This window comes from Sebastes fasciatus, chromosome 1, assembly GCF_043250625.1.
Source record: "Sebastes fasciatus isolate fSebFas1 chromosome 1, fSebFas1.pri, whole genome shotgun sequence".
NCBI lineage: Eukaryota > Metazoa > Chordata > Actinopteri > Perciformes > Sebastidae > Sebastes > Sebastes fasciatus.
The window spans coordinates 14,388,468-14,413,262 of record NC_133795.1 but is presented as its reverse complement, the minus strand read 5'-3'; the positions used below and the strand labels follow the sequence as shown (position 1 = coordinate 14,413,262).

Genomic DNA, 24,795 nt, shown 5'->3' with positions numbered 1-24,795 from the left:
ATTTCTGCCTCTTACTGTTTCATAGTTAACTGATAAGCAGAACCTCCCTGCAATTTATGTCAGAGGAGCCCTCTGCAGTATCAAATAAACATCAACGCTCACACAAACAGAAATATTCAGCCCAGGCATGGAGACTCACACACACACACACACACAGACCCACAATCCTCCTCACAAACAAACCTCTTGCTGTGTCACCACCTTTCCCATTGTGTGCTGGTGAAAGCAGCCATTTATCCTAAATCATATGTTTCTCTGGCTGCCTTGTAAACAGGCAGCTTAAGAAACGTACACGTAGGCAGACGCACACCGCTTCAGTTTATCATCCCCCTTCAGGGATCAGGGAGACAGATCCGCATCACATCTGCAGAGCTTGAATGAGTTTATTATTCTGAAAAAATGACGGTCTACATCTGTTTGGAGATACAGCCTGTGTCCTCTTTGTGTGCGAGTATTTAGTCCAAACACAACATAATCTGCACATCATCACCTTAGCTGGCCATATACCTCTCCGTGTTCTCCAAAAATAATCAATACATTTCATTAGTGGCAACAGTGGTCGTTTATTTGCGAAGGCAGCCACTTATTAACATTCCCAGATGTGTAAACTCTTGACAGACGCTGAAGCGCTGAGCCAAAAATGTACTTGAAAAATGAAACATCTGTCAAGTGTTTTTAAAGACTCAGCACTCCCTAATTTTCCTCTAAAATGTTTCCCATCGCCTGAATTGAAGCTTTCCATTTAAATATCCTGGCGAGCGTGATGACTGGTAGACGAGGGATGGCGGTGATAGCTGCTGGTAGATGTGTGCATCGACCGGAGAAATGCGATTAAAACCTCAGAGTCATTTGGAGTCTCTCTAAAAGCAAAAGTAGCTTTTTGGGTTCAATCCTAAATAAGTGCTCTGTGAACTATGAGTGGTAGGTGATAAGCTCATTCCTTAACTCAATTTCAGCGCCGTGTATAACCATTTACATCTGTGTTAGAACATTCCTATCGCTCTTTAAATGCGCCTCACTCACTTTCTCTTGCTAGCTTTCCCTTTTTCGTTCCCACTTTCTTTTTCACTCTCTCTCACACACACACACCCTCTTCCTGAGCAGTAGGAACATTCCTTGCATCAGCCAGAATCCCATATTAGAGTATCAGCACTCTGCCTGAGTGAAATAACACAGGCGGAGAAAAAGATGGTGTTATTCAAGCATTTTTGTGCATGTACACTGTGTGTGTGTGTGTGTGTGTGTGTGTGTGTGTGTGTGCATTCATAAAAGCAATATTCTTCAGCTCACAGGTCAACAGGTGAGACGACAGTGTCCATGACATCCCCATACCTACTTTAGGAAATAGCTTTACAAGAACTCTGCATTTTTTTTCCGTCACAAAAGGTACAGAAGGTAGAAGGGCTGTCCTCGACCACAGAAATTCTTAGTCCTTTGGTTGCTTTAAAGGACCAGTGAGTAACATTTAGGGGGATCTATTGGCAGAAATGGAATATAATATTAATAAGTATGTTTTCTTTTGTGTATAATCACCTGATAATAAGAATTGTTGTGTTTTCGTTAGCTAAAAATGAGCCGTTTATATCTACATAGGGAGCGGGTCCTCTCCACGGAGTCCGCCATGTTGCACCGTCATGTTTCTACAGTAGCCCAGAACGGACAAACCAAACTTTGTTAACTTCTCCTGCTTGGGCCGGAGTCGATAACGTTACTTGCTCCAGTCACCGGCGCTCTCTCTCTCTCTTGCTTCACCACTCACTTCTCACGTACACACTCACTCTATACACTGGCTCTGCTCCAACTGGCTCTAGAGAGAGACTTCACATTTTGGTGTCGGCCACTGTAGCTCTCCAACACGCTTGGCACACGGGAGAGGCTTCAGTTTGTTGCAAAATCTCCTCACCTCACCGCTAGATACTATCAGATCACTGGACCTTTAATCGATAGATCTGTGAAACTGCGTTTCTCCACAAAGAATCACACAAAAGCACCACTTTAAATGTGATGTTTACCAGAGATGTGCTCATACGTTTCTTAGTCATTCAGCATGAAAAAAAGCATAAAAAACAACTAAACAAATCTTATTCGACTGAGACCAAACAACTGATTAGTTGACTAATTGACTAAGCTGCCCCAGAAGGTAGACAAAATAACAGAGACGCATCATGAAAAATGGCAGGTCATATTAGGTTGAATACCAAATAGCAGCATTTGTCAGCACTTGATGCAGGGTTTCAAACTTCAAAAACATATGGCAATGTGGGGCGGAAGTGATCCATTATAAGAGGCCAAATTATCTCAGGAATCTCGCCGGAATTCCTGAGTGTGTGTAGCATGAATGTCAAGTTGTGTATGAGAGTACATATGTAACACTAGTTAGGGCTTAACAATAAGGATTGCACGGGTAAATCTAGCAACTCATTTGTTTGATCAGCAAGAGTTTGTAGAGCTGATGATGGAAGTAGCTAAGGTCTGAGCAATCTCGCTTCCTTCTCATCTCTGTTGAGAGTTGCACACGCGCAGTACCAATTGGGTACTCGCGAGACGGCAGGTAAAGACAAAAAAGCGAGCATTTCAATTATCCTGTTAACTGGAGTTTAGTTGGGTGGCGTCTAGATTCATTTACTCAACTAAAGATTAAACATGACAAATAACTTTGGTCTTTGTTATTTGATAACCACTAATAAATAAAACAATTTGCATAGGGGGCAATTCAAAATTGACTTTGAGCAAGTAGATATCTGACCCACTTGCCCGAAATAAAAACATTAAACCCTGCTATTTTGAACGTAGTACGATAGTGCAACAATAGAGTATGATAGCGCTGCACCAGGGTTCAATCAATGGTCAAACCGGAGCTGCACAAGCCAAACAAAACGCTAAATTATGGTAGTTAATATGCCAGGGGAGGATCTTGAAAATAATCAGGACCAATGCATTTATCAAGTGCTTGTGTTATGTTGTCGAGCCCTGTGTTTCTGTGTGCATGTTAGCATGTGCATCATGCATCTTCCTCTCCTGCAGCAGAGATGTATGAATGTAAGCCATGCGAGGATTTACATTTATTTCCCCCATGATGCTGCAGAGTGAAAGGACTATTCATGTTGCCTGATTTAGAGCCATACAGGGTTGATTCCTCGGCTAGCTGGACTGCAATAGCGGACCTATTAAAGACTTTGGAAACATGACAGACGCGTGTTTGCACATACAGAGATGTGAGGTGTAGATGCTTTACGTATGGCTGCTTGATACCTTCCATTACAGAATATCTAACAGCAGTGTGCAGGGTAATGACAGACTGTCTGTGTCTCCCAGAGGCTGCTGGGAATGTCACAGCAGACACACAGCACCTGGAGACGCCCCTACAGATGGAAAAACACACAGACACCAGAACAGTAATGAGGATGCACAGGTTCACCCTTTCATCTGTTCATTCCAGATACGGAGGACGGTATGTGGAAAAACGTGTGGACGGAGGGAGATAGCTCAACACAGCTGTTCGCTAGGGAGCAGTGGAGTAACTGACAGGAGGAATCGATGCAAACGGTCGATGGACAAACATTAAGTCCACGAGCTGACAAACACAGCAGACAGCCCTCACAATGCAGCACGAACAGAACGCCTTCACACGGGCTGCTAAGCATAAACGGCGGTCTACCGGGACATTGAGCCAACAACGCTAATGTCACTGTGGTGACAGCTAAAGGAATCGGCAGGTAAACAAGAGGAAGTGGCTAATAAGGGGTGGTAAACAGTGAGCTGAGTCGAGTTACCCAGGATTCATCTGTTCATTAGTTTAACTGACAGGATTACCTGTTAGAATATGAGACCAAATCAAACCCCTGCCCACATTTAGATGTTGAAAAACATAGAAGGTAGCTCCCTTTAAGTGCAGTTTATTGGCACATCTTAGTTTGTGACGTTTCAATGTGCCAAAAAATTAAACAGGGAGCTACAGTGTGCGGACCTTCTCATAAGTTTTTCATTGCTGTCTTCTACAGGTCCAGCACCAGCATACTACGGTTTTGGATGTGCACGACCACCTTACATTTGACAAGACAAGTTTTTCCACATGGGGCTCAGGAGGTAGAACAGGCCGTCCACTAATCGAAAGATCTGCGATTCGATTCGCGGCTCCTCCAGTCCGCATATCGAAGTGTCCTTTGGTGTGCGAATGAGCATTAAGATTAGAGCCTAATGGGCAGTTAGCCTCTGCCATTAGCGTATGAATATTGACATGTAGTGTAAAGCGCTTTGCAAGTGGACGGAAGGCCCTGAAAGGCACTATATAAATGCAAGTCCATTTTACAAGTAACAAATTAAAGGATAAACTTGGATGCAGTGGTGAAACATAAATGTTTCCACACAGAGCGCATGGGGATCATTGAAAGGTTTGACAAGTATGAAATTGCAGTCATCAGATCTCAGCTCATTCATGAATATCTTTTGGAAGAATGGTGTTTATCCATCAAGTAGAGTTCCAGAAACTTTTTGCCGTTTTGGCAGCTTCACACTTTACTAAGACACTTCATGTTGGTTTTTCCTTTAAACCCGCAGTAGGCGGAATATTTTTGGCATCATTGGGCAAAAATCCCATAATAACCTTTCAGCATATTGTAATTCAAGTGTTCTGAGAGAAAACTAGACTACTGCTCCTCCTCATGGCTCTGTTTTCAGGCTTTAAAAAAATCTAGCCTGTGACGGGAAACTTTGGCCAATCACAGGTCATTTCAGAGTGAGAGCATTCCTATTGGCTGTGCTCCAGCTGGAGGGCGGTGCTTGGTACTTCCTCAACTGATCTCAACATGGCTGCCGGGTCACAATCTTTCTCATTTTACAGCTAAACAGTACACTACAAGATGTTTCTGAAAACATTTAAGGCAAGATATAGGCATCACAGTAACAGAATATTGATTAATATTTGATTAGCGCTGCCTAGTTTGACCATTTGGATGGAGTTCACGAGTAATTGACAGCCGGCTCATAGACGGCAGCTGGACAGCAGACTCAAGCTCGGCTCTGATTGGTTGTTTTCCTCCGGTCTGTGAAATCCTGCAGATGCCATTAGGAGCACCAGAGGACACAGAGGCACATGATTTTTTTTTTTTTCAGATTACCTGTTTCATGTACTACTGTCAGGATATAGTTGCTGCTTTAATTTGTCACCCATTTCTATATTAGCCACTAGAAATTCCATTTTTCCAACATAGCGATTTGTGACAACACGCTCCACAATTCCACTATTTGTCACTGACTTGCTGCTCTATCCTACAGAGTTGCAGGTGGCAGCACATCTACAGGAGAATAGGAGGGCTACGAGGTGACAATTTTGGAGACAAGGCTGGGAAGAGGACATGAGAAACGGGTGTGATGAGGAAGGTGGTAGCCCATTTTATCTGGTGATCTCGCACTGCAGCAACAGCAGCAGCAGAGGAAACATGCAGTTCAGGAGGAGTGCAATATCCTGTCCTCTGTCTTCCTCTAACATCCCTCTACCCCTCCTTCCTGCCACCTCTGTGCTTCACCTCTCCTCCCACCTAAACTTATAGATAAGCAATCAATGTAGCTCTGACTGACACTGACCAGCTGAATACAGTGTGCCTGCCTGACGACAGAAACACTCACACACACACATCAATCAGCCAGTAAACAGTTAACATCTGAACGCCCCCTTTTTCTAACCACTACGATCTGCTCTCCCACCCCTGCATGCTCTCTCGTGTCCTTGATCGTGGGCAGGGGGCGACACCAATGATCTGTGATCAATGGACAAGCCTTTGCACAAATGGATCATTTGATTGCAATCTGCGTTAAAGCCATGCACACACACAAAAACACATTTGCAGCGTGAAGGGACGATAGTGCACACCAGCAGCAGCATTACAGACACGCAGGAGACAGCGAGGGAGAGAGAAAACGCCCTGCCTTGTTCCATGTCGAAACCCCAGCCCTCTGGGTAGTCTATACAACACACATACATACATACACACACATACATCACCTTCACATATTCTTTAGAGACCATATAGAGACCACATCTGGACAACAACACTGATTTCTGAGCGGTTTTTTTTTCCTGTCTTTGTTGGCCATCTGTGTGCGATCACACGCTTGACGACACATGATGTTCTAGTTATGATTGCAATTATTGATATATTATTGATCGAACACGTCTGCATAATGACAATCATGAATAGTTGGTGAAATACAAGCGTATATATCCCCTTTACGCTTGATAGGAGAGGTAAGAGGGGAAACAGAAAACCACGCAGTCAGCCAAGTCCCATATAGTAAAGAAAGCACAGATTTCACATTTCTTTAGCTTGTGTTGTATATTAACATGTGAAAAAGTAAAGTGTTTACCTTTAACTTGAGTCTCATATTCGGCCACTATCTCCTTGTCCTTTCGGAATTTCGCCGGAGACGTCATGGCTGAGTTTGGAGATCAAACCACTTGTCCTCGTAGTGTCTCAATCAATCACAAAATCAGGCGTAGACTTGTGGGGAAGAGGGGGAAGGATGCCACTCTGGAAGAGGTTTTGAAAAGAAGAAAAAAAGAGGCCAGATGAGAGTTTGCAGCTCCTCAGTCAGTGTGCCCGCGGATCTGTATTGTCTCCCTGCCTCTGTTCACTCCGGGCGCATTGTGAGTTTGGCGCTGCTGCTGCTGCTGCTGCTGTGGCTGAATGTTCCCATCCGCCGCGCCTCACCACCGCCTCCTCAAAACCGGTTATGGTGCAAATAACTTCAAGTGGAAGCAGATTCATTCCCTTCTTACAGAACAAACAGTGATAGCTTGTCAGTCAGCACTGCCAAAAGTTTGTTTTTTTCTTTCAGATTTGCCCTGAGCGGGTCTCGCAGAGCTGCCCAGTCCGCCTGTCTGTCTAAACTAAACTGCTCTCCTCTTCACCCCCTCCTGAAGTGAGAGAGAGGAGGAGGAACCCAGTGGAGATGGAGGGAGTGCGCAGGACAAGCATGGATGCACACATGGATAGTATTCATGTGGGTGCATAAACCACATTTGTTGCATACTAGCCCTGAACTGTAACAAGTCACATAGGAATAAAAAAAAGCAATATCTCTCTCTCTCTCTATATATATATATATATACCATTTGCAATGTGAGGATAATGGACAGGCATGAATAGTATTCATTTGGGTGCATAAACCACATGTGTTGCACACTAGCCCTTAACTTGCACTGCAAGTCACATAGGGGGGAAAAAAGCAATATTTCTCAATATATAGCTTATATACCAGTTGCAATGTGAGGATAATGGACAGGCATGGATGCACACATGGATAGTATTCATTTGGGTGCATAAACCACATTTGTTGCATACTAGCCCTTAACTGCATGTAACAAGTCACATAGGTGCAAAAAAAAGGCAGTATTTCTCTCTCTCTCTCTCTCTATATATATATATACCAGTTGCAATGTGAGGATAATGGACAGGCATGGATGCACACATGGATAGTATTCATTTGGGTGCATAAACCACATTTGTTGCATACTAGCCCTTAACTGCATGTAACAAGTCACATAGGTGCAAAAAAAAGGCAGTATTTCTCTCTCTCTCTCTCTCTATATATATATATATACCAGTTGCAATGTGAGGATAATGTATTCCAGGGTGGGTAAAGTGAGCAAAAGTGGGTTTAATAGTCACCTCATATATCCTTTCAGAGAGACAAGGTGTCTTCTTATGTCCTTATGATACTGTATTATAAACAAAACTGCTCTTTATGTGTAGTTATCTGGGAATGTAAGTTAACTGCCCAAAAACTCTAACATTAGCTTTAGCTTGATAGCAAACAATTCCATAACTCTCTCTAACTAACTATGCCGAGTGATTATATTGTTTGACAAACTGGGAAAAGCATTAACTATAACTTGTATTTCGACGACAACAATTTCTAACCTAAAATAGTGTAATTTAAGCTCTCTTATTGAAGAAACGCCATGCTCCTCCTAGGTGTGTAAATGCATCAACTCTTCTCTACACAGCCCCGCCTTATTTTATAGGACAAGAGCAACACTTCCCACACCGTGATTGGTCCAACGGAATTTGATTGACGTGCAAGCGCACCAATCAGCTTTCAGTGTTTTTTGAAAGTGGGCGTTTTGATGATCTTTTACGGCCAATTAAATTCCGACTTTGTGATGAAGGGTGGCCAATGGCGTGTGGTTACTATGGAGTGTAGCCAATCAGAGGCAGGTGTTGGGTCTTTTAAAGATAGTTTCAGGAAGTGCAGTTAAATACAGTTCTCAACAAAATTGGCATCACATGACCCACACACTCAAATTCACAATAATCATATTCATGTATTTCATTTTATTTTAGTTACTCTTCATCACACTGGTACACACAAGATCCTGTTATGTGATTGAGAGATAGATAGATAGATAGATAGATAGATAGATAGATAGATAGATAGATAGATAGATAGATAGATAGATAGATAGATAGTAACTTTATTGATCCCGAGGGAAATTCAAGTTTCCAGCATCACAGTTCCATAGTGCAAAACATGTTAGTAAAAAGGCAGTAAAGAAGTTAGTGCAAAGTACAAAGTACAAAAAAATATACCAGATATAAAAATACAAGGAGATGAAGAAAACTGTTAAAACTGAATATAGTGCAGGGTAACAGCTGTGATACACGACTATTAAAAAGTGCAGAAGAGACTGTTAAAAATGAGTATAGTGCAGGGTAACTCCAGTAGCTTAGTCTAAAGTGCACTGTATGCATTATTACCTGTCCTGCAGACCGTCCTCCTTTGTCCTAGAGATGTGTTGAATGAGAGAAAACGCTCAAAACATTGCTGTTGTGAAGTTGTACTTGGTTTGTCACATCCATCATCGACACGTGACCCTGAGTTCTCTCTAATTTACTGTGTACAGATGACTGCCAAGACTGATAATGAAAATATTCTATCCAGTGAAACATTTCTTACAAAAGTTAAAGAGTGACATAGATATAAATTGTTCACATCCTGAAACTTGCTCTCATTTATTCTGGTCCTGTATATATACATGTGAATTGTGGAAAGATGTCAATAACTTTATACTAGTTAACATTTTCTCATATTTTGCACTGTACTATAGAAATATTATATTTGGTTGCTATGATTACAGTGACAAAGACAGTATTGCATTTTTTCTTATTAATTTAATTTGAATTCTCACGAAGTTCCACATTCACAAGTGTAAATTTACCAAAAAAAAGCCTAATTTCGTTGTATTTATGAAATAAATGGAATTATATCTGTCAACAATTTCTTCCTCACAAAACAAAAAACAATGAAAACAACGAATGTATGCAATATCTTTAAAGTTTTTAAATTAAATTATTGTCATACTCTTGCGTGGTCTTTTTTTTATTATTATTATTATTTTATTTTTTTAATGTGTTCTTTTTTATTATTTTATGTTGGTTTCGTTTCATTTCTGTTGTCCTTTTATGTTTGGCACAGCTCTTTGTTTGTTTTCGCTATCCTTGTTTTGTATGTAAATGTTTTTAATGTTTTCTGCTGTTACTATGTATACTGTCATTTTGAAATAATAAAAAAAATAAAAAGTTGCTAAAAAAAAAAGCTAAAATTTAAAAAAAAGAAGAGAAAAAAATAAAAAGCTGAACTTCCCACACTACGATTAGTCCAACGGAATTTGATTGACGTGCAAACGCACCAATCAGCTTTCAGTATTTTTAAAAGTGGGCGTTTCGAAGATCATTTGTGGCCAATCAAATCCCGACTTTGATGATGACGGGTGGCCAATGGCGTGTCGGTTACTATGGAGTGTAGCCAATCAGAGGCAGATGTTGGGTCTTTTAAAGATAGTTTCAGGAAGTGCCGTTAAATACCAGGAAGTTGTAAACAAAGCTGACAGCTATTTAGTTAGCTGTTAACTACATCCCAATGGATGCTGAGCCAGTCGTGTAAAAAACAGGCTATTTACATCGCCGATATCGTGTGTATTTAACAACAAAACATCGAAATATTTTGTTTTATATAGAAACAGTTACGAGGGAATATATATATTCGGTGTGTTTGTTTAACAAACGTTAGCTTCCGTTTACTCGATAGGAAAAAGGCTAACGTCTGCAACAAGGACGTTAGTGCCAGTAGCATCGACGCTTTGACGACGTGAAAACGAGTGTTATTACCCCGGATAGTGTGTTAATCATCGATCACCTGTATTGTTGTTGTTCTGCTGTCTGGGAGCAGAAAGAGCGAGAGAGAGCTGGTCCACTTTAAAGCAGGACAACAATGTCTACATCGAACGCTAATTTCAAAAACAAGTGTGTGACTCAGGTGAACTGCATCTTCTGTGACAGCCTGCTGTGCATGAGAGGCATGAAAGCTGTGCTTCTTGCAGACACCGAGGTTGAGCTGTTTTCCACTGATATACCTCCCAATAGGTAAGTGATAATCTAGTTAGCAATGCTTGCTGCTTGTCTTTGTTTATGTCTGATGTCTGATGTTGTTGCCCAGGACAAGATGTACTTGAAGCAATCCACAGCTGACTGAGATCTAACTGATCATTTGTTGCTCACAGGGAAAACCCCAAACTATGATTAACAGTGTGTGTTAGATAGGTAGGTAGGTAGGTAGGTAGGTAGGTAGGTAGGTAGGTAGATAGATAGATAGATAGTAACTTTATTGATCCCGAGTTTCCAGCATCACAGTTCCATAGTGCAAAACATGTTAGTAAAAAGGCAGTACAAAAGTTTGTAGTGCAAAGTATAAAGTTAGTAGTGCTAAATATATAGTTAGCAATGCTTGCTAGCCTTTGTTTATGTCTGATGTATGTTGTTGCCCAGGACAAGATGTACTTGAAGCATATATATACATCCTATATACCACTTTATAGACTGCACATATGTACATATTACATTTATTTATTGTACATACTACATGTATTTTTTGACGAACTGTCAATAGTTATTTTATGTATTTAATAAAAATCACAGCCAACCACAGTTGGCACAGCAAACAGGTAGATCCTATCCATGTAGCTGTTTCTCATAAACATGTAGAGCTGCAACTGTTTTCATTGTCTGTTTATGTGATGATTCTTAGTCAGTTTGTTTATTATACATCAGACAATAGTGAAAATGTCCATTGCAATTTCCCAGAGCTCAAGGTCTTGTCTGGCCAACAGTCTAAAACCCAAAAATATTCAATTTCCAATGATGTAAAACTGAGAAAAGCAGCAAATTGTCATATTTGATAAGCTGAAACCAGAGAATATTTGGTGTTTCTACTTGGAAAGTGTCTTAAACAATCCAATATTCACCCATTCACTCTGTATCTTTTATATCTCTATTATTGTTTTACATTTTTTTTGCATACCTTTACCTCTCCTGTGTTTCACTTTGGTACTGATGTTTGCTGATGTTGCTGCTTTGACACCTGAATTTCCCTCCAGGGATTAATAAAGGTCATCTTATCTTATCTAAGCAATCCACAGCTAACTGATATCTAACTGATCACTTGTTGTTCATAGGGGAAACCCCAAACTATGATTAACAGTGTTTGTTAGATAGATAGATAGAAAGATAGATAGATAGATAGATAGTAACTTTATTGATCCCGAGGGAAATTCAACTTTCCAGCATCACAGTTCCATAGTGCAAAACATGTTAGTAAAAAAGTTAGTAGTGCAAAGTACAAAGTACAAATAAATATACCAGATATAAAAATACAAGGAGATGAAGAAAACTGTTAAAGCTGAATATAGTAAAGGGTAACAGCTGTGATACAGGATCATTAAAAAAAAAGTGAATATAGTGCAGAAGAGACTGTTAAAAGTGAGTATAGTGCATTATTATCTGTTGTATGAAAATGTAAAATTAATGTGTGTTTCTTTCAACCTTTCATGGTTATGTTTGTTTCTCATTACACGCTCCCTCCCCCAAGAACTGTTGACTTTGTGGCCAGCTGCTACTCTACTGAAAGCTGCAAATGCAAACTGAGAGACATCGCATGTCTCAAGTGGTATGTACAGCTCTTCTATAGCCTACAGGGTTTGCTTTAGGAAGACCATCTGCTAATGTGAGATGTTGATAAAAAGCACAGTTAGCACAGCAAACAAGTGGGTCCTACCCATGTAGCTGTTTCTCATAAACATGTAGAGCTGCAACTGTTTTCACTGTCTATTATATATGATGATTCTCGTCCTGATTTATCTGTTGGTCTATTAAACATCAGACAATTGTGAAAAATGTCCATTGCAATTCCCAGAGTTCAAGGTGATATCTTCATATGTTTTGTCTTGTATGGCCAACAGTTTAAAATCCAAAGATATTTAATATACAATGATATAAAACTGAAAACGGCAGCGAATTATCATATTTGAGAAGCTGAAAAGTGTCCTCAAGCAATTATCAATTCCCATTAATTTTATTTAGAGGATGACGATAACTGTCAACTAATCGTTTCAGCTCTCTTCACCTGAAATTAAAATTAAATTTGGCATTTTTTTTCTGGTCTTTCCCTAAAGGAGTGTTTGGTGCTACAGTGAAGCTTTATGGAGCCTCTTTTGTATTCCCAGGCCTTTGTTGTTGTTGTACACAGGGCAAAAACAAACATCTGTTAGATAATAGACCCCCGCTAGTGGAGTTGGCGCTTTTCAGAAGTGCCCCCAGTAAAGTGCTGACACACGTTTCTTCTTTATTCCCTCTCCCAGCGGTAATGCTGTGGGCTACCATGTTGTGGCCCCCTGTAAACCCTGCCTGCTCTCCTGTAACAACGGCCATTTCTGGATGTTCAACAGCGATGCTGTATCTACTCTCAACAGACTGGATGCGACAGGTCAGTATAAGCTCCCCTTGATAAAAAATTCTTTGCAGTTTCCCTCTGTTGAATGTGTTTAATAAACTTTTGTCACCCTCCAATGTGTCTGCAGGTCTGAACCTGCTCCTGTGGGGAGATCTTCCCGAACTGGACGACAGCGAGAACGAAGAATCGGAAAGCCCATCAGAGGAGGAGTGTATCAGGTAGAGAGGGAAACGGACAATGTGAGAGACCTGGGACGCCAACATTTGAAGTGGAGCTAGAAGAGTGTACAAACCATGCTTGAGATGAGAGAGAAAAGAGACGCTTTAAAGGGTAATTTAATACTGAATCAGATAGGGCAGAAAAGTGCTGCTGTACTGCTCTGCATGGGTTGAAAACTGAAACCATGGTGAACACCTGGCCACAACCCAATCAGTGATGTCACAGCAGGTGTTTTGCCTTTGACAGTTGATGGAGAACACCTGCTGTGACATCACTGATGGGGGCGTGGCCAGAAACACAACATGCCCCAAAGTTGGAACCCACAGAGAATTAGTGCAGCAAAGGTTTTTGGCCCTATGTAATTTAGTGTTGAATCACACTTGTGACCTGTGACCATGCCTTTCCCCCCCATCACTTTTCACTGTTAAAAGCACAGACGCACACAATGTCACACACATTCTTTACTCTCTTTTTCTCTTCTTTGTATATTTGCATGGGCTACTATAAAACACGTGGCTGAAGTAGACTGAAAATAACAAACGACTAGACTCCTTAATCTAGTGCATTCTACGTTTCATCACTGAGCTCATGGTTTTGATCGGCCTCATGAGAAGTCGGGGGTGTGGTGTGATAAATCAGTGGAACTTGTCAGCGAATGCTGTGCTTTTTCACGCCGTTTACGTTCAGTACAACTTTCCGATAAGATGACCACAATTCGCCTACCTTCTTTTTAATGGCAGTTATAATCTGTACATTGAATATGCTGTAATAAGCAAAAAAACTCCCATAAGAGTTCTGTCTTAAAGGCTTATATTCGCTCTGTGTGGCTGGGTGCTGACTGAAAGTTGGAGTGCTTTTTGAACCCTGTGTATTGGAGAAATAGCACAATGGTTGAATGAAAATTCCTTGCTTTTTAAAGGGCATATTTGATTTAGGTGACCTTACGATCTGACATTCTATCAGTGATTCGTTTTGATATGCTAACGCAGTGTTTGTTACACACTTGACAGCAGCAGTATGTGCTTAACACCCAGATGAATCTGACTGTAGCAGTATCTGATACTAACATACTAACTTATGCATACTAAGGGTGTGCTTCCTCAAAGGCCTGGAGCAGCTGGATTTTAAAGTTTAGTTTTTTTGACAAGAGCTCAAATCAAGTAATACGTTCCCAGATTGACGATATAGGAAAGCTAGAATGGGAGAGGTGCACTTTTGCAACACTCCATAACTTTCAATGTGGATCATTAAGCAAAAATTATGAAAAGTTCTAAATGGATTTCTGTGTCCATGATCTGTTTCTGTTACATTACTGTTCAGTTTCATGTAGCAGCATAATTGTAGCACCTGAAGAGAACACGACTCCAAAGAATCATCGAGGGCTGTAACTAACGATTACTTTCGTTGTTGATTAATCCGTCAATTATTTTCTCGATTAATCAATTAGTCGTTTTGGTTTATAAAACATCAAAAACATGGTGAAAAATGTTGATCAGTGTTTCCCAAAGCCCAAGATGACGCCCTCGAATGTCTTGTTTTGTCCATAACTCAAATATATTCAGTTTACTGTCATAGAGGAGTAAAGAAACCAGAAAATGGAAGCTGAGATCAGAGAACTTTTACTTTAAAAAAAAAAAAAAAATTGTCAAACCGATTACCAAAATAGTTGCTGGTTAATTTAATAGTTGACAACTAATCGATTAAACGTTGCCGCTCTAGAGTCATGGAACATATTGAACTTATAGACTGGCTACCCCTCCAAAAAATGATAGTTATGTCATTTTGGACCACCTTATTGAATAGAATTTCACATTTTTACGTATTTGTTGTGAAGTTAAGCTCAAGTCAGTAGAGCTGACCATAAAACTCTTGACCCTCACTATTCTATTGGCCTTACTGATGCTGTGATTGCTGACAATGACCCTTTGTTAAACTGTTGGACTCGAGGTTGATGCTGTGAGTTAGTTGGTCATCACCGACTGACCCGGCCGTCTCCCCAGTCTGTTGACACAAGCTTCAACATCCTCCAGTCACGAGGGACTTAACTCAAGTCAGTCCTTTTTTGGCGGTGCCATCCTTCTGCTCTTGTTATTGTTTCACTGCTGTGCCCTGCTGATACTATGATTCTGTCTTAAAGTAACAGCCCTTCTGTGAGTGAATGAGATTTGCCCGCGTTGTCGGCAAACAGAGAATGTCACTTCTTACCTGAAGGAAAAGGATAAAGGAAGTAGGTCTTTTTAACTGGCCTCTGTGTTTATCTATGCTATAGTCTTTAGTTGTGGAATAAAAATACAAATAAAGGAGGAAAACTTTGTCCAGATTTTCACCTTAAAGTTATAACTGACAGTCTGCTACACTTGCACACCAAATACTGTTTATGTGGTAAACTGATAGGATACAGTTTCATCAGCTCGGTATTTATTAAAATCCACAAACCAAATATCTATAACCACATACTTCCTTTTTTGTTTACAAGCTTTGTTTACAAATGCATTGGTTTGTATTGTGCTACAGTACTTATGTTTTTGTTCAGGTATTTAATATTTCATTTGTGATGTAGTGCATTGTTTTGTACGTTAAAGATTGGATGTGTACAGTTTTACCTCAAGAAGGTATCACTTGCGAGCTTCCTCTGGCTAGGACAATTGTCATGATAATCAAAAGAAAAACATATTTAAATGGCTGTTTCTGACGTGAATAACTTTGATTAACATGCCCTGCTGAAAAAAATGTATATTTTGGAATTGCACTGAAACTGGATTGGTAGTTTGAAAAAATGATTTGTTGTTTTGTATGCTTGTTAAATTAATAAACTTTTTTTTTTTCAAAATATCTTAAATGCCCTGTTGTCTATTTTTTTTACTTAATTTTTTTCTAATTTTGATCCACGTTAGCTTCCATCCCCACATCTGCTGCTTATCCAGACATCCAGCCCGTTCTCATTCCCAGGGCGTGTGGTGTGCTGTAGTGTGCTGTGGTGACGTGGCGTTTAAAACACAGGGCTTTCATCCAGGGGACCGCTGTTTGTCTCCCGTGTTCACAACGTTCAGTTTCATTTTCACTTTACAACACAGTAGTTTTAAGCCCAACCATGTAGTTCTTTCCTAAACCTAACTATAGTGGTTTTGTTGCTTAAACCTAAAGTGACGCCAAGGGGCGTGACAAAGCGTCGATATGTGACATGTTGGGATTGCAGGGGCGCCACAGAAAAGTTACAACAAAATTGGCATTACATGACCCACACACTCAAGTTAACACAAATCATATTTATATATTTTCATCTTATTTTAGTTAATCTTCATCACACTGGAACACACAAGATCCTGTTATGTGAATGAGAGAAAACGCTCAAAACGTTGCCGTTGTGAAGCTGTACTTGGTTTGTCACGTCCATCATCGACACGTGACCCTGAGTTCTCTCTAATTTACCGTGTACAGATGACTGCCAAGACTGATAATGAATTAATCAAACAGTCAATTCAGTTTTATTTATAGCCGCAAATTACACGTTTGTCTCAGAGGGCTTCACATAGAGTATGTCGCCCTCTATCCGTAGACTGATTTAGAAAAATTCCACAAGTCTCAAACGTGAACTTAAAACCGACCTATTCAGCCAGGCCTTTGATTAAGAATAGTTATTATTTTATTATTATATTCACTTAGATTGTATTATATTTGATTATTTTGTTAATCACCTATTTTATTGTATTTAATCTGTATAATTGTATTATACAGTATTTTATTATTTTATTAATCATTTATTTTATTGAATTGAATTTGTATTATTTTATTCTATTTTATTGGTATTTTTTTCCAGTTTTTACTTCACACTGTTTTACTAATATTACTTATATTACAGATTTTATTTCTATTTTAGTAAATTTTTTATCATTTTATCGGTCTCAAATGATCTCATTGTTAAATTGTTGAATTGTTTTAGTCTTTTCTGTTGTTTTCACAGTTCACACTTGTTCTGTCTTACTTTCAGCTTGTCAGTCATCTGTGAAGCACTTTGAACCTGTATGAAACTGGATAATCCTCCTGCTAATTATGTTTTGAGCCCGTATCACTTTGTGTTCAGTTACCAACAAAAAGGAGGCGGTTTGTCTGGACCTACTATCTCTGACCTACAGTTGCTGTGGTTTATTAATTCTGTCGGTGCATCGGAATCGGGTCTTTTCATTCACGCGCTATGCAGATTTATAATATTCAATAACAACTTTTCCACAAAGGAGACCGACATTTAGCTGAATATTTATGAGCCTTCCTGCACTCATACACGGTTTCGGGAAGATGCTTTTGTTTTGGAGGGGAACAGGTTCATAATGTAAGGGCAGATTCTTTGTGGATGCACTGAAAATTCACAAGTTGGATTTTGACTTGAGGAGATGGTTAGCCAGAAGATACTGAACCAGAATAGAATTTGTATAAAATGTGGAGAGACGTAGGGAAGAAAACAATTTGTCTTTAATCCGCAATCTGGCTTTTCTGTCACAAGTTTCCTGATCTGTAGCTCTGTGCATTGTGAGGTTGGGAACCTTCCCAAGAAAACTATCCTTTCTTGGAAGGAACTGACTGAAGTTTGCTAATTTGTTTTTGCATACTTCCTTCTCAAGAATTCTCTGCTGTTGTTGGGACATGTACAGGGCAATTTAGGTAGAGATGGCAAGGAAAAAAAATCATTAAAAAAATAGTTGTGGCTCGCCCTGTTTTCACATGTAATTGTAGCAACCGCCCAAACTACAAATCACGCCCACACAACATGAGCTCTGTATTTGTGTTTTATCTTACGCCACCTCATGAGCCGTATCAGCCTGTGGTCTTCCGTGAAATTTAAGAACTTCCTCACAGACTTCCCCGACAGTAATCCAAAGGTCAGAATCAGGAACAACTGTGGTTTGGATGTTCTTTCACCTGAAGTCACACGCTGCTTCAACTGACTCTGCTTCAACACTCCTATAAAACGGGAAATAGACTCCTACAAGAACCCAGAGGAGAAACAACCCAAAATAAAAGACATTTTGTTCACAAGACATTGAATGAATGTGTAGCAGGGTGTAGCAGATTATAAGAATTTATGCACTCATTGCATGGTTGCCTAGACAACAAAAGGAAAAATTAAATCTAATATGCTGCATCAGTGACAGTCAAGCTGGTTAATCAGGCAGAGACTCGGCTTATAAAACAACATGCTAATACAAGTCTGACAGATCCCGTCCTGTCACCCCAACCCTTGGTTACACAAACAAACAACACAGGGAAACATGATCTTGAATCGGTCAACAAAAGTATGTGACATGATGATGAATAATGTGCTGTTTTCAAAGAGCACAACATAGTAACATGCTCAAAACTTGAATCAGCTCATATTCAGAGTGAAACTGAAAGTACAGTATAACGGGTGATCAAGATGGGATCAGACTACAACTGGTTTTGAAGGTATAATCACCCTAATTCACTTGTTCCCAACCTGGGGGTCGCAAGGACTTCTTGATTTTAAAGGGTGTAAGACAACTTCTTAAACATTTTATACAGTTGGTCTATATCTCAGCATTTCATTGATTTCTGTGAAGGAAACTAAATTAAATTGTTATTTTTTAAAGTTTAGATTATTATTTAAGATATAAACAGGATAAGGGTACGGTAAAGACCTGAACAGAGGGCAGAGGTGGCTAGAGTGACACTTTGCGCAGGAAGTCAGTTTTTCATGAGTGAGTTAAGAAAAAAAAGGAGAGGCATAGACACACGGACAAAGTGCATTTCAATTAAGGAAACTTGGGATCTTAGTACTATTGTGCATCTTAACAATACAAAACAATCCAATAGGTGTTTGCTTTTGGCTCGTGGCTCACCATTAAATTGCAGTTTTGGCCCTGCAAGGGAAGAATTTTGGGCACCACTGCTTTAGAGGGTCATCCGCCAGAAATATAGGAATCACTGGTTTATCTTAGTGTGAACCACTTTGTAATTTTTTTTAATTTGTTTAATTTTATCTTGTTTTTTAATTTGTTTTTTAAGGCTGAATTCGGCCTGATGGCATTTTCCATGATAAAAGCAAAAGAGTTAGTGCTGGTAGCATCACACAGACATGGCTTTGAGCTGAGCAGGAAACCAGGCAGACAGGTATGGAGCTAGTATGGCAGCTGTTTGAGTGATCTGTGTGTAAATGGTGGACAGGTGTGTGTGTGTGGGCGACGTATAGCAGCTAGGAGGGGGCAGGTGAGCATCTGTTTTCTAGAAGCAGCTGCCAGGTGACACTCACAGATGTCCTCCAGTTGGGAACAGATAATGCAGGGCTCTGCTCAGCATTATTTTTTTTTTAAATGGCAGAATGATAAGCAAACATGGCAGTGTGGCTCGTCAGTAAGCACAGGTGCAACTAATAACACCTTTAATGACGACCTTGTTCCATTTAAATGTCCTTGTGAGCCGGCATGGGATTCAGTTAATGTTATTCAGTACACCTGAGCTTTTCCTGTGATGGCATCACTACTCTACCATTCAAATAGACCGTGCCTCAGGAATAAGTAAAACAAAGAGAGCGTATTTCTCGATGAAAGAAAACCCTCAAATATGTAATTAAATAAACAGAATTCAAACATTTTCCACATAAAAAAATAACCAGTTTTGTCTGATCCTTACAAATAATAAATCCTTTACTTCTGGGATGCTGAGTTACAATAACACGACAGAATTGATGTCAAATGGATCTGTTTAAGCCAAATGAAAGTCACAAGTAAAAACAGGCTTTTAAAGATTTAAAAGAAACAAAAAACAGTTTCACTCAAAGTATAAAGGCTCTGCACATCTGCCACAGGTGTTTTCAGTAAAGGCTGATTAGAGCTCTCCTCAGATTGAAGTTGGATGGAGTTGTGCTGGAATTATGTTAATCCTCATTACTCTGTGTGCTAGCTAAAGGTATAATTTGACCTGCCTTTACAGGTTCAAGGTTCTTTGTTTATCATTTGTCAATTCCAGCAAAGCAGTCATTGGCAATGAAAAGCTTTGGTCTCAGGTTCCTTCAAAAATGCTCATAAAATATGTTTATATAAAAGGAGGAATCACACAAGTAGAAGCAAAATGATAATCTAAGGCAGGCATCATAGTGCAGTTAAAACATAGGGCTTAAATAAAACATAAGTAAATATAAAATATTAATGTAAATGTAAATTTGTAATTAAGTTGAATGAAAGTATTTCAGATGAAAAAACTGACTGTAAACAGGATGTAGTATGTATATGCATGATAAAAAGTAATATATGTAGACAGAGGTGTAAAGAGGAATCTAGTATGTAATAATGAGAAGTACTAAAAATATACAGAGGTGTAATGAGTAATGTAGTATGTATAGGGAAGTAATAATAAACATATATATATACATATATATATATATGTATATATATATATGTATGTATATATATATATATATATATATACATATTATACATATAAATTTTGGATTTATGTTAAAATATGCATTTTAGACAGTAGAATTGCAATACCTGTCATAAAAAACAACATATTTTTTAATATATTTTATATATATTTTTTTGTATAAGACTGATATCTATGGTTACTGTCTAAATCTTTCAGGGTGTAGTGAAAATCACGAAATCCCCTATTGGAAATGATGTCTTTATAATATTATAGAAATTTAAAAAAGCAAAATGTATAAAATTAACATTATTGTAATGTTGCAGTAAGGACATTTAGTATAAGAACAAATGATGAAAATCATAAAAATAAACATGTTACAGATTAAAATCTTAATGATGTATGCTATATGTAATTTAGAGTTTAAATGTATTACATACTCTGATGGTTAAATTAAAATTTATAGAGGTTCATTTTTTTTTCTTTTTTAATTTAGGAGAGTCAGAAGTGACCGTTGTTGCAGAAACATCAAAAAAGATAAATGAAGGTAAAGGGTAAAGTGTCAAGTGATGAGCTCCAGAGTTCAGCAGTCTTATGACCTGCAAGGTGAAACTAAACTAACAGGAGAGTGAGGAAGATATCAATCAAGCATAAAATGAACACGTACACAGTCATGAGAGTCTGCCTAAAATAAGTATAATTCTCTCGTGCAGAGACTTTAACTACAGTAATCCAGTTACTGTAGTTAATAACTAACTCAGACCTACAGTAAGCAGAAAACTCTCTGATGCTTTGGTGGTAAATCTCAGAGAGAAAACTCTGGTGCACTCTGTTGGACGGCAGCTGCAATGACACTATTAATACATAATCTATTTATCATTTTCCAAATATGTATATATTGAGAAAAAACTGATCTCCCTTCACATTACATTACATGCACACTTTACTGTTCTTTTTATTTTGTTGGATGTATTTGCCTGAATGTGTTATTCTTCCTCTTCTGTAAACACAGCTGGTTTTAAACATCACACATTCAGCTGTTGTAGGTTCCCGTCACCCCTATGGTGATCTGTAAGGAAACAAAAAGATGATGTTCTGATATAACTATGATTAAATAATAGGAACTAAATTATGGCAGCTGTTGATTTTCCTGTAAGTCAGGGCACAGTGATTAAGGTGGAAACTCCGGTTGTCATGGTTACATAAGCCCAAACATCTCAGTCCTCTGCTCCAGATGGTCAAGAGCAGAAGAAGGACTTTTCCATGATTGCAAATAGAGGAATCAACTTACTGATAAATATAGATATATGTCCACATAAACTACAGAAAACCATAGCAGGCAAAAATATAATAGGCTATGTAAAGTGATTATGAGATTCCAACCAACCAGCAAGAATTAAATGAATATTGAAATAAATGAGGAGGGGAGTAAGTGAATAATGAAATGAACAAAAAACATAACAAGATATAACATATATCAAAAATGTGGTTTCTGTTTTTTGTTGATTTGGAAAATAAACTTGTGAAATTGACTTGAGATTAAGTGGTTATGATACTTCAGTCATGATAATTAAATATTCACTGCTGACAGCTCAACAACTGAAAGTCAAAATAAAATATAATAATCTTTAATAAACAATACCAATATTCTCATATCAAGAAAACATTCACCACCTACTCCAGTAAGTCTTGCAGAACACAAATAGCAAAAGACAATGTAATATTTAAATAATTTATTATTATTATTATTATTATTATTATTATTATTATTATTATTATTATTACTATTATTATTATCAGTAATATTATTATTATCATTATCATTATCATTATTATTATTATTATTACTATTATTATTATCAGTAATATTATTATTATCATTATCATTATCATTATTATTATTATTATTATTATTATTATTTAACCAGAAAGGTCCTCTCTTCTGCCAGGTGGTCCTGGTCAAGATGAGCAGCAAGTAATAAGTTTCATGTACGAGTACAAACAGCAACAAATAACATCACAATGAAAATCATACCGAAACACAACAACAGACACAAAACATACAGGAATCAGAGGCTAAAATAATCAAAGGAAAATTATGGTACTTATTAAAAACAACTACTGTATATTGTTATGTAAAAAACGATTTTAAAATATTTTTAAACATGTCAGGAGAGGGTAATACCACTATCTATCAAATAAAGGTTGGAAATATACGCATATTTACAGTCCTGAATCTGTCAGAGCTGCCACATTAAAAGTCTAATCTTTGGATATCATGAATATTTATTTACATGCATATTTCACTGATCATGAAATAAGCATTTTGTGTGTTTTCCAGTTGATCATGATTAAAAAACATTCCCCTGTTTTGCTGCAGTATTGACAAAATTACAAACCCCAAACAAAGCAGAAAACATTAATAAGTTTAGTTGTAAACTAAAAATGGGTTAAATAAATAAATTCTTACATTTGGACAATGGATTGTACTTTTAAGGCTCATTAAGCAAAATTCAGAAATACTCTGCTCTCTAAACAAATTAATAAGCAACTGGTTATCAGTAAACAGATGAAAACAGCTGGTTTCCCATTGAAAAAAATGCTACTAATTGTGTTTTCTACCATTGTCTTAGTTCAGGGCCTGTACACAGCTACAGTTACTTTGCCTTCCTGACACTAGATGGAGCAGTTGTACCATTAATGAGGACTATAACTTAGACGATCTGCTAGATACAACATCTCAGTGTCAAAGAAACATATCAGAATAATGACAAAAAGAAATGTATATTTATATTTGCTATGTCACTAATAGTAGTGCTTTTTATTTCTGGCATGACAGAAAGCCCTCAAGGACACATTTATTTCTTATTGGTCAAATTAAAAATCAACAGAATCTGGATACTAATAAAGAAAAATTGTGTGGTCAGTACATTTTTTATTTCACTTAGAGCAAAAAAAACGTCCTATTCCAGTTTATTTTATAGAGAGGCCGGTCATTTTATAAAAGATTGAACTACTTTCCTTTTCCCATAAATAATTTTGCATTTAAATACTCCGAGTAGATTGTCATTATTATACTTGCTGCTAGGACAGACGAAGAGGATTGCCATCAAATTAGCGGTCACCTTGATCATCAGAGGGAACAGAATATCTTATAAGAAATATAAGGAGGTTCATAAAAGCTGTGCAGTCTGTCATGGTCATCTCCTGATAATAGACCTAAAAGGCTAGGCTAATGTCCAGCTTTGCCTGATTATGCATATTAATGACACCTCAAGAATTCATCACAAAAACCTTTTTTCAGTGGGTGAGGAGGGCAAACGGTAATAAATGGCTGAATTTATTCACTTTGGGAATAATCCCTTTAATCAGGAGAGGAAACTTTCATGAGACAGGCTGCTCGAATTCTTAAATAATTCTACTAAATCAATCGAATATGTAATGTGATCATTTAGCTGCACAAAAAAACAACATATCCTCTAGGAGCTAATGAGCCCATGAGCTTGAGAACATTAGCTTTATAATTAAAGGATAATAAAAACAATTGCTTTACCATGCATAGTCTGGGGAAACAGAACTGCAGGTGCCAACGGTGCAGGTTTTCAACAACTGGGCTGCCTACTGGCCCGGCGTTATACTCTGAGGCTTCTGTTGAAGTGCTCGAGATAACACAAAGAAAACTTCAAACAGGCTTCTTATTGTGCTCTATTCTTCTGGGCAAGCTGATTACAGTTAAGGATAAAAGTTGTTCCCATACTGTAAACTAATGCGGGGAATCAGAGAGCACTAATTAAGTCATGGGGGATCCGAGGCGGTCGGCGTGGATGTGTTCCCCAACGCCCAGACCATGGGGGTTTAGTGGGAACTTTATAGCCCCAACAGCAGCCAGCATCAAACGTGTTTATTGTCAGCCGAGTGTCCGGTTGAGGCATGAACCGCTGGATCTTGCAAAGCCACCTGGGAAAAAAAGCAAAAGCTGCAGCTTCTTAGGCGGAGTACTGAGAGGCTTCTGCTTTTTTTTTTCCCGCCTCCATCTCACTGCCCCTAGCAGAGCTTACAAAGTTGCTTGAAGTGCCATCTTTTGTGTGACGCACACAGACTGTGTGTATCAAAGCAGCATGTTTTATATTGGCAAATTTTCCAGAAGTTGTATCAAGCAATGAAACTGGGCAGGTCTATACAAAATTTAAACACCTGTTAACATAATGGAAGAGAAAGTCTGCTGCGTTTTAACCTCGGATTTAACCCGAATTTGGCTGGTAACCATGAAAACCCTGAATTTAGCTTATTGGCTTTTATCTTCCTCGGTGCAGCGAGAATTTAGACAGCCAGAAAGAACCTCTACGCTTTTTTTAATATCCACTGTAAAATCAGACCAATTGTGGACCTGTGAACCAGGTCAGTGTCAGTGTGTTATGT

At 38.5% G+C, this 24,795-nt stretch overlaps 2 protein-coding genes across 9 annotated transcripts in view; one reads left to right on the top strand and one right to left on the bottom strand.

Moving 5' to 3' along the window:
- Window positions 1–6,921, bottom strand: part of srgap2 (SLIT-ROBO Rho GTPase activating protein 2) — a 68,417-nt gene extending 61,496 nt beyond the window's left edge. For 5 of the 8 annotated variants that reach the window (XM_074630994.1, XM_074631005.1, XM_074631025.1 and 2 more), the window contains exon 1: window positions 6,364–6,921. In XM_074630994.1, coding sequence (XP_074487095.1) covers window positions 6,364–6,430 — 67 coding nt within the window. In that variant the 5' untranslated portion in view covers window positions 6,431–6,921. The remainder of the gene's footprint in view (window positions 1–6,363) is intronic. The other 3 variants (XR_012593384.1, XM_074631034.1, XM_074631052.1) reach the window with 1 other exon arrangement.
- Window positions 6,922–9,850: 2,929 nt separating this feature from the next.
- On the top strand, window positions 9,851–15,834 carry LOC141765092 (protein FAM72A). Its single transcript, XM_074630960.1, has 4 exons — window positions 9,851–10,421; window positions 11,923–12,000; window positions 12,692–12,816; window positions 12,911–15,834. The coding sequence occupies exons 1-4, from the start codon at window positions 10,270–10,272 to the stop codon at window positions 13,003–13,005; spliced, it is 450 nt and encodes a 149-aa protein (XP_074487061.1). The 5' UTR covers window positions 9,851–10,269; the 3' UTR covers window positions 13,006–15,834.
- Window positions 15,835–24,795: the final 8,961 nt, after the last annotated feature.

Excerpts from the sequence above, each read along its gene's own strand:
- LOC141765092 (XM_074630960.1), top strand. The coding sequence starts at position 10,270 with ATGTCTACATCGAACGCTAATTTCAAAAACAAGTGTGTGACTCAGGTG. Across the intron at positions 10,422-11,922 it reads ACTGATATACCTCCCAATAG|AACTGTTGACTTTGTGGCCA; the intron begins GTAAGTGATAAT and ends CCCTCCCCCAAG. Across the intron at positions 12,817-12,910 it reads CAACAGACTGGATGCGACAG|GTCTGAACCTGCTCCTGTGG; the intron begins GTCAGTATAAGC and ends ATGTGTCTGCAG.